The 9,633-nt window shown below is 56.4% G+C and overlaps 1 protein-coding gene across 1 annotated transcript in view; it reads left to right on the top strand.

Moving 5' to 3' along the window:
• The first annotated feature begins 1,023 nt into the window (after nucleotides 1-1,023).
• The window catches only part of LOC126282343 (proteoglycan 4-like), a 91,793-nt gene continuing 83,183 nt past the window's right edge, over nucleotides 1,024-9,633 (top strand). The window contains exons 1-2 of the mRNA XM_049982000.1: nucleotides 1,024-2,159; nucleotides 2,625-3,080. Of these exons, the coding sequence (XP_049837957.1) occupies nucleotides 1,024-2,159; nucleotides 2,625-3,080 (1,592 nt within the window). The remainder of the gene's footprint in view (nucleotides 2,160-2,624; nucleotides 3,081-9,633) is intronic.

Genomic DNA, 9,633 nt, shown 5'->3' with positions numbered 1-9,633 from the left:
CACACCATGCCACTCAAATTGATGACAGTCTTGCACGGAACCTGCAGAGATGGTTTGTCAAGGAGACGTGAGAACTTAGCAGTTTGACGTCCTGTAGCCTTCTTGTGAGCGGAATCAGCTGACACCCAGGTGACACCATCAATCCAATCCCAAGAAAAAGAAGTGAACTTAGTAGCCAGTTGCAAATGTAACTTGAGTAGTTCCTGTGAGATAAACTCAAGGCTCCGGCGGGTGAATTGCACTCTCTCACGTACCAATGCGAGGCTGGCTCGTTTCTTGATTCTCTTAGCTGCTGCAGAATCGATGTGATGCATAACCTTAGCAAAATTTGGAACAACATTCTCGGAACGACATCTCTTTAGAAAGGCAAGAGTACTTTTCAAACGATATCTACGGTGGCGCAACTTTTCAAATTTCTTCATGCTGCGATACATCTCCTCCCCGTAAAGGTGTATGATGTGATTCTTGAGTTTCTCCCGGCGTATTTGATAATCAAAATATCCACGGGTGTACTGCCGGTCTATAGTGTCCAACGGGCACAATATTTCAGCGATCAAACATGTCGCCATCATCAGGTGAACTGACGGACTGAGCTCCTGTGAACGCGCCGGCACGGAGATCCGTACGCTATGGCTGCTCGGTGGAACTGGGTTCGGTCGCGGCGGCGGCCTATTTAAATACCCTCCGCCCGTGGCACGCTCCCTCCGCCGTCCGCGCTCCGCGCCACGGTCTCGCGGTGGAACATATTGCGACGGCGTCTGAGATGACGTCGGTGTGATGGTTCTGTCCGCCGTGGTCGTCACAGCTATGCGTTTGCTCGATTTACTCTTAGTTGTGACGACCACGGCGGACAGAGCCATCACACCGACGTCATCTCAGACGCCGTCGCAATCTGTTCCACCGCGAGACCGCGGCGCGGGGCGCGGACGGAGCGCGCCGCGGGCGGAGGGTATTTAAATCGGCCGCCGCCGCGACCGAACCCCCACACACGGATCACGACGCACGACGCGAGTGCTGTTCGAGATGTCGTTGAGAGAGGTTGCTTTACCTGCGAAGGGTGTGGTGGATCGCCGTCCGTCGGGGCCAGCTCAGGTGACTGAGCTGATTCCGGTGGCGGCCCCATCCGGCCCCCCACTTATGACGAACTGGCTTACGACAACTGACCACGACAGGAATGACTCTTCGGATTCTGATGCGCTCTCTCGTGATCGAGTGTTCATTCTTATGAACAAACTCGCCCATGAGGGCTCCTACCCTGGTCGAAAGGACGACGAGGCGACTATACTCGCCTTCTGTAACATCCGGAAGGGTGCCACTCTGCCGTCCACGAGGCAGCAAGTGTCGAGTGTGCCACCGCGAGCCCCGCCGGTCGAATCGCGTGAGTCTGCGGTCCCGCCGGTGGCGGCCTCGGCGGGAGTTGCGCCGCTGGCCTCGACCACTGAAGAGGTCGATGTGCCCCCGGCTGCACCCCTGGTCCCCGAGACACAAGAAGAGCCCGTGGCTACGCTAGCTGCGGCCACCGAGATGCAGGACATCGACCTGCCTGACGCAAATTTGGCTGAGGCGATTGCCGAGTCAGAGCGCCGTGACACTGACTCTGACGCTGCCCGTGCGCCCAGAAAGCGCCGGGCTATGACGCATGACGACTCCGACACTCCCTCTCAGACGTCTGACACAGCGAGGCCGCCGAAGAAGGCCTCGAGGGCTTCCCGCCCTTCCACCACAGAGTCTGGGACGACTATCGCGGGCTCCTCCGCGAGCGCCGCCTCGCCGAGACCGACGAAGACGCGGCGGCCCACTCGTCCGCCTGCCACCCCCCGGCAGCCGGATGAGGATGGTTTTGTCGCCCCTCCCAGGAGGCACACTGCCAGGGATGCTGCGCTGCAGCAACCGCCGCCGCTGCCGACCACCAACGCGTTCGCGGGCGCCAGCGTGGACGCGATGGAAGATGGCGCCGCGCCTCCTGTGTCGGCCCAAAAGAAGCCCCCGCCCATCGTCATCCAATGGGCGGGCGGGTACAAGGAGTTCCAGCAAAAACTGGACAGGGTGGCCACGCCCGCCACTGTCAAGACTGCTGGCCGTGACCTCTACAAGGTCACGGTGTCCTCTAACGAGGAGTACCGCGCGGTGATGGACACCATCTCCAGAGATGGCCTCCCGTGCTACACGCAACCCTCTGAGCCGCTCAAACTTCTGAAGGTGGTGTTCCGCCACGTTCCCCTCAAGTTTGGGGCGGAATATCTTAGAGAAGAGCTCGAGGACATGGGCTTCGGCGTCCGGTCCACCGGACTGACGAAGTCCCCGCGCACGCACCGCGACATGCCACTGTACCAGGTTGTCCTCGTCGACAACCTGGAAAATCGGAAGATTTTCCAGGTGCAGCGAGTCGGCCGGGTCAGGGTCGCGGTGGAACCTCTCCGAGCCAAAGGCAAGAGGGCCCAGTGCTTTTCCTGCCAGAGGCTCGACCATGTCTCCCGCTACTGCTCTATGTGGCCCCGCTGCGACTAGTGCGCGGGACAGCACGAGAGCAAGTCTTGCGGGCTTGCCAAGGAAGAGAAGCCGACGTGCTGCAACTGCGGCGGCGCGCACGTTGCCAGCTACAGAGGCTGTTCGGCCTTTAAAAGGGGCCGAAACCACCGGAGCGGAGGGGCTGCTCCTTCTCGTAAGGTGCACCCGTCCACCAGCTTTGCTGCCGCCACCAAGGGCGGACCATCAGCCGCCACCGCCCGACGTTCGGACCTGGCGGCGGGCGAGACGAGGCAACCGGCCTCGCCGTCCCCGGCTTCGCCCGGGGTGGAGGCCACCCCCACACCCACGCAGAGCGCGCGGGTTGCCGCCCCGCGCAGGCGTCGCCGGCGCGCGGGCCGGGCCACCCATGCCGCTGCACGCCGGAATGCCGATGACACACTGCCGCAACAGACGACGGCACCTCGTGCTACGCCGCAACCGGCTGCCGACGCTCCACGGCAGTCGTCTACTACGGAGTGGCCGCAACCGGCCACCCCAGTGGCGGAGGCCGCCCCAGCGGCCAACGCCGCCCCCTCGGCCACCGATGCAGCCGAGCTCCGTTCGCTCTTGCGGTCGTTGAGCCAGCTGCTCGAGCAGCTACCGGTGCTCGTCACCGCGGTCACGTCGGCCCTTCAGGCCGGCGTTGCAACCCCGCCGCGTCATGGATAATCGCCACATCCATGGCCTCACCGTTTGCGCCTTCAACGCAAACAGTTTGGTTCCCCAACAAGGGGAATTCAGGGAGTTCTTGCGCGACGAGGCAATTGACATCTGCCTCGTGTGCGAGACCTTCCTGAAGCCGGGGACACATGTCAAGGTGGCCAACTATCGGTGCTACCGCACCGACAGGTTGACGCATGGCGGGGGGACGGCTATTTATATCAACGCGTCCCTCAAGCACCATGACGTTCAGCTTCCGCCCCTCACTGCAGTGGAGGCCACTGGGGTGGCTGTCACCACGACGGCAGGGGTGATCACCTTCGTTGCGGTCTACAGGTCGCCGAGGGGACTGCTTCAGGAGGCCGACATCGACGCCCTGCTGGCTCTGCGTGGGACAGTCTTCATTGCGGGTGACTTGAATGCCAAGCACACGCAGTGGAACTCCCGCGTTACCAATGCCAGCGGCCGCCGACTCCTCCGCGCCACACAGCGGCATGGCGCGATAGTACTGGGGCCTTATGATCACACTGTCTTCCCCCATCGAGGCCAGTCAGATGTACTCGTCATCGCCGAGTTCAAAGGTGTTGGGCACTTCACTTCGGCCACCGTTCGATGTGCCATGTCGTCCGATCACCTCCCGGTGGTCTTCGACATGGACGTCATCGGTGCCTCTCTGCCGTCCGTCCGCCGCAACTTCCGTGGCATCGACGAGACGCGCTTCCGTGACGAGGTCCTTGCCCGACTCGAGGGCGCGCCAGATCCCGCTGTGCATGGGGCTGAATAAGCGTTAGCCTTCTTCACGCGGCACGCACTAGCTGCGGCGGAGGCGGCCACCCCCAGGCGGCCGGAACGGCCGCGACACATGTCGCGCCAACTCCCGCCGCCTATCCTGGAGGCGATAACAAACCAGAATCGCCTCTTCCGGGAGTGGCAGCTCACACGGCAGCCAGAAACGAAGCGCCGCCTCAACAGGGCGCGACGCGAGATTCGGGCAGCCATCGATGAACATCGGAATCGGGACTGGGCGGGCTTGGTGGCCACCCTAACTACGACGGATGGTAGTGCTTGGCGGACCGCCAAGCGCTTCCTTCGTCGTCGCCAGCGAGTCCCGCCTCTCCATGCGGGCGCGGACGTTGTCTGCGAGCCGGATGCTAAAGCCAGCATCCTCGCGGACACGTTCGCGGAAAATTTTCGTCCTGTTGATGGTGTGCTCGATCCCGATCATGTTCGTCTGGTGGAGGATCGCCTGCCGGTCTTCCTCGCTGCAAGGGAGGCCGACGATGTGATCGAGGAGATAACACCCGAGGAAGTGGAACTGCAGCTCCGTCGCCTCAACCCGAGGAAGGCGGGTGGCACGGATGGTGTCACCAACCACCTGTTGAGGATGATACCGCCGGAGGTACACCAATCTCTGGCGGACATCTTTAACTGCATCCTCCGCACTGGGAACTTCCCTTCCGCATGGAAACATGCGGAAGTGGTTGCCATCCCCAAGAGCGGCAAGGATCCGCGTCAGGCAGCGCACTGTAGGCCGATCAGTCTGCTCCCGTCCCTCTCAAAAGTGTTTGAGAGGTTGTACGTGGAGCGGCTGCTGCGCATCGTGACAGAGCAGCAACTCCTTCCCGAAGAACAGTTTGGTTTCCGGCGGGGCCACTCTACCACACAGCAGCTGTTGCGCCTCGTGGAGCAGGCGATGCGTCCGCTGGAGACGCGGGAGTACCTAGGGGCGGTACTTCTCGACGTCTCCCAAGCCTTCGACTGCGTGTGGCACGACGGCCTCGTGTACAAACTTTTTGTGCACGGGGTACCGACGTCGCACGTGGTCCTGCTCCGCTCCTATCTCTCGGGGCGCACTTTCCACGTCCGAGCTGATGAGGGCACATCCACCGACCGGCAGATTCGGGCGGGAGTGCTGCAGGGGTCGGTCCTCGGTCCCCTGCTGTACTCCCTGTACACCGCCGACGCCCCGCGGGTGGCACGCGTGGAGTTGGCGCTATATGCTGACGACACGGCGCTGTTCACCGGCAGCATGAACGCGGCCGAGATGCGCCGCCGCCTCCAGCTCGGATGTGACATCCTGGGTGCCTGGTCCACGAAATGGCGCCTTAAGTTTAACGCTGCGAAGAGCCAGGCTGTCATCTTTAGCAGAAGGATGCTGCCACCGGACCTACCGCCGGTCACGATCATGGGGGGCCCATTCCATGGTGGCGGACCGGAAAATATCTCGGGGTGACATTGGACAGACACCTGACGGGGCTGCCACACATCTGCGACGTCAGAGGGCGGGCAGTGGGGCGCCTTCGTGCGCTTTACCCATTACTCAATCCCTCATCGACGCTTCCTCCACGCCACGGCCTCACCATGTATCTGTCCCTCGTCCGACCGGTACTGGAATATGCGGCCGTGGTGTGGGGTAACGCGGCAGCGACGCACATTGCGACGCTCCAACGCGTGCAAAATAGGGCGCTGCGACTTGCGCTCCACAAGCCGCCTCGCTACCCAGCAAGGCTGCTCCATGAGGAAGCGGGCATCCCTTTCCTACGGGTTCGATTCCGGCAAATCGCAAGGGTGTTCTACAGCGATGCAGAACATTCTGCCAGTCGCCTGATTCGTGGTCTGGGCCGCCAGGTCCACCACAAGCCAACGACTCGATGGCCAGACCTACTGCGAGAGTAATTTCTCTCGCAGCCCGATGTCGGAAAACAATATGGTGTCGCAATGACTGACGCCTAGTGAGGACAGCTCACTCCGTTAGGACAAACCGCATCCTGAAGATGTCACTGCAGGAACAGCAGCGCCGCTCTTAACCTGCCCCTACACCTGGCATATGTAGCCAGGGTTTAACAGCGAGCGAGCGAGACCGAACCCAGTTCCCCCTGAGGAGCCATAGCGTACGGATCTCCGTGCCGGCACGTTCACAGGAGCTCAGTCCGTCAGTTCACCTGATGATGGCGACATGTTTGATCGCCGAAATATTGTGCCCGTTGGACACTATAGACCGGCAGTACACCCGTGGATATTTTGATTAAAATACCATTTGTATTTATTCGTAGTTCTTTTGCCGCCTAGCTAGAAAGTTGTTGAAATTTTCTTGTTGGCTTATATGTGTAAGGGGCATTCGCTACTGAGGTGACAGAAATGAAGGCTCCCTTGTAGTTTTCCCAAGAATTTACGGCTTTGGCACTCTTAAGTAATTATTAAGCACCAAGACTTCCTTAAAATTAGTATACCCAGGCTGTAATATTGTACCTTCTTCTTGCGGTCTGTGTGGATCATGTGAAGATATAGATTTTACATCTTAACTAATAAGATATTTAGTTTCTGAGTTAGGCATCTCATACATCTACTATATCTACATACATACTCCGCAAGCCACCTGACGGTGTGTGGCGGAGGGTACCCTGAGTACCTCTGACGGTTCTCCCTTCTATTCCAGTATCGTATTGTTCGTGGAAAGACGGATTGTCGGTATGCTTTTGTGTGGGCTCTAATATCTCTGATTTTATCCTCATGGTCTCATCGCGAGATATACGTAGGAAGAGCAATATACTGCTTGCTAAGGTTATGCATCACATCGATTCTGCAGCAGCTAAGAGAATCAAGAAACGAGCCAGCCTCACATTGGTACGTGAGAGAGTGCAATTCACCCGCCGGAGCCTTGAGTTTATCTCACAGGAATTACTCAAGTTACATTTGCAACTGGCTACTAAGTTCACTTCTTTTTCTTGGGATTGGATTGATGGTGTCACCTGGGTGTCAGCTCATAAGAAGGCTACAGGACGTCAAACAGCTAAGTTCTCACGTCTCCTTGACAAACCATCTCTGCAGGTTCCGTGCAAGACTGTCATCAATTTGAGTGGCATGGTGTTGAGTGATGATGCGGTCTCGGTTTTGCAGAAAGGTCTCAACTTCGCTCTCACCCCCAAGTTCACTCCGGTCGCAGAAATTGTTAGTGCTGTTGAACAGGTTGCAGCTCGACTTCCGCCAGAATCAGCCGAGGAAATACGTCGTGAAACTTGTCGTGCGTTGACGAAATCCAAGCCGATGAAGTCAAATATCAGCAGTAAAGAGAGGGCGGCCATTCGTGATCTGAGGGAACGCTCTGAAATTGTTGTCTTACCGGCTGACAAAGGCAATGCTACAGTTGTTGTCTCCCTTAAGGACTACACTGATAAGATGCAGAGCCTGCTAACTGACGATTCCTACCGGAAGATCATCGTTGACCCTACAAAGAAGGTGGAGAACAAGACGAGGGTTCTTCTCAAGGACGCAGATTTACCGGAGGGTGACGCTAAGAAATTGTTACCCCAAGGTCCGGTACCGCCTAGACTATATGGACTCCCGAAGGTTCACAAAGAGGGGGTACCATTACGCCCCATTGTCAGCAAAATCAGTGCACCTACATATTTGTTGGCCAAATACCTGACGGGAATATTAAGTCCTTATGTGGGTAAATGCCCTCATCACATCCGTAATTCCGTGGATTTTGTTAAACGCCTTGATAGCTTCAGGTTGGATGAGTCAGATATCATGGTGAGTTTTGACGTCGTTTCCTTGTTTACGAGGGTACCCCAGCGAGAGTCGCTAGAGTTGATTGGTCAGAGGTTTGACGAGAATACCACTGAACTTTTTAGGCATGTCTTGACTTCCACGTATTTTCTTTTTAATGGAGAATACTACGAACAAACGGAGGGAGTCGCCATGGGTAGCCCACTCTCACCGGTGGTGGCGAATTTGTACATGGAGAACTTCGAGGAGGAAGCCCTGTCTTCATCCGAATGGAAACCTACTTGCTTTTTCCGTTACGTGGACGACACGTTCGTCATCTGGCCACATGGTATGGATAAACTCCTTGACTTCCTTACACATCTAAACTCCATACACCCCAACATCAAATTCACTATGGAGACTGTAAAGGAGGGTAAATTACCTTTCCTTGACGTCTTGGTCAGGAGAAGGGCTGACGGCACCCTAGGTCATGGGGTGTATCGAAAGACAACACACACTGATCTGTATTTGCACGCAGACAGCTGCCACGACCCTTCACAGAGGAATGGGGTACTTAAAACTCTAGTACATAGGGAGCGCACTATCTCTGACACAGAGAGTCTACCCCAGGAATTGGAACATCTGAGAACTGTGTTTCGAAAAAAATGGGTACTCAGAGTGGCAGATCCAACGTGCTCTCCGCCCAACCACTGCAGCACAACCTGTTGATATGGATGAAGTCACGAGGGAGGAGGTAGGCACTGCATTTATTCCATACACAGGCGCACTCTCTGGGAAAATCGCCCGCATTCTGAAGAAACACCGTGTCAGAACTGTGTTTTGTCCTCCGAATAAAACTCTTGCACTGGTGGGGAGCGCCAAAGATGACCTCGGTTTGAGTAAGGCTGGCGTGTACCACATTCCGTGTCAATGTGGCAGGTCGTATATTGGTCAGACGATGCGTACTGTCGAGGATCGATGCCGTGAACACCAGAGGCACACTCGACTAATGTATCCGAGCAAGTCGGCGGTCGCTGAACATTGTTTGTCGGAAAATCACGCTATGGAGTATGACCGCACGAGGATTCTGGTACAGACGTCGAGATACTGGGACAGCGTTGTTAGAGAGGCCATCGAAATTCGCACCAATGACGACCTCATAAACCGTGACTGTGGCTATAATTTTAGCAAGGCTTGGGAACCAGCGATTGGGTTAATCAAGAGTAAATCGAGAAAACGCATAGTTGTGACGACCACGGCGGACAGAGCCATCACACCGACGTCATCTCAGACGCCGTCGCAATCTGTTCCACCGCGAGACCGTGGCGCGGAGCGCGGACGGCGGAGGGAGCGCGCCGCGGGCGGAGGGTATTTAAATCGGCCGCCGCCGCGACCGAACCCAGTTCCCCCTGAGCAGCCATAGCGTACGGATCTCCGTGCCGGCACGTTCACAGGAGCTCAGTCCGTCATTTCACCTGATGATGGCGACATGTTTGATCGCCGAAATATTGTGCCCGTTGGACACTATAGACCGGCAGTACACCCGTGGATATTTTGATTAAAATACCATTTGTATTTATTCGTAGTTCTTTTGCCGCCTAGCTAGAAAGTTGTTGAAATTTTCTTGTTGGCTTATATGTGTAAGGGGCATTCGCTACTGAGGTGACAGAAATGAAGGCTCCCTTGTAGTTTTCCCAAGAATTTACGGCTTTGGCACTCTTAAGTAATTATTAAGCACCAAGACTTCCTTAAAATTAGTATACCCAGGCTGTAATATTGTACCTTCTTCTTGCGGTCTGTGTGGATCATGTGAAGATATAGATTTTACATCTTAACTAATAAGATATTTAGTTTCTGAGTTAGGCATCTCATACATCTACTATATCTACATACATACTCCGCAAGCCACCTGACGGTGTGTGGCGGAGGGTACCCTGAGTACCTCTGACGGTTCTCCCTTCTATTCCAGTATCGTAT

Source organism: Schistocerca gregaria, chromosome 7 (genome assembly GCF_023897955.1).
Source record: "Schistocerca gregaria isolate iqSchGreg1 chromosome 7, iqSchGreg1.2, whole genome shotgun sequence".
NCBI classification, from domain to species: domain Eukaryota; kingdom Metazoa; phylum Arthropoda; class Insecta; order Orthoptera; family Acrididae; genus Schistocerca; species Schistocerca gregaria.
The sequence above is the reverse complement of the archived record's forward strand: the minus strand, read 5'-3'. Positions and strand labels throughout refer to the sequence as shown.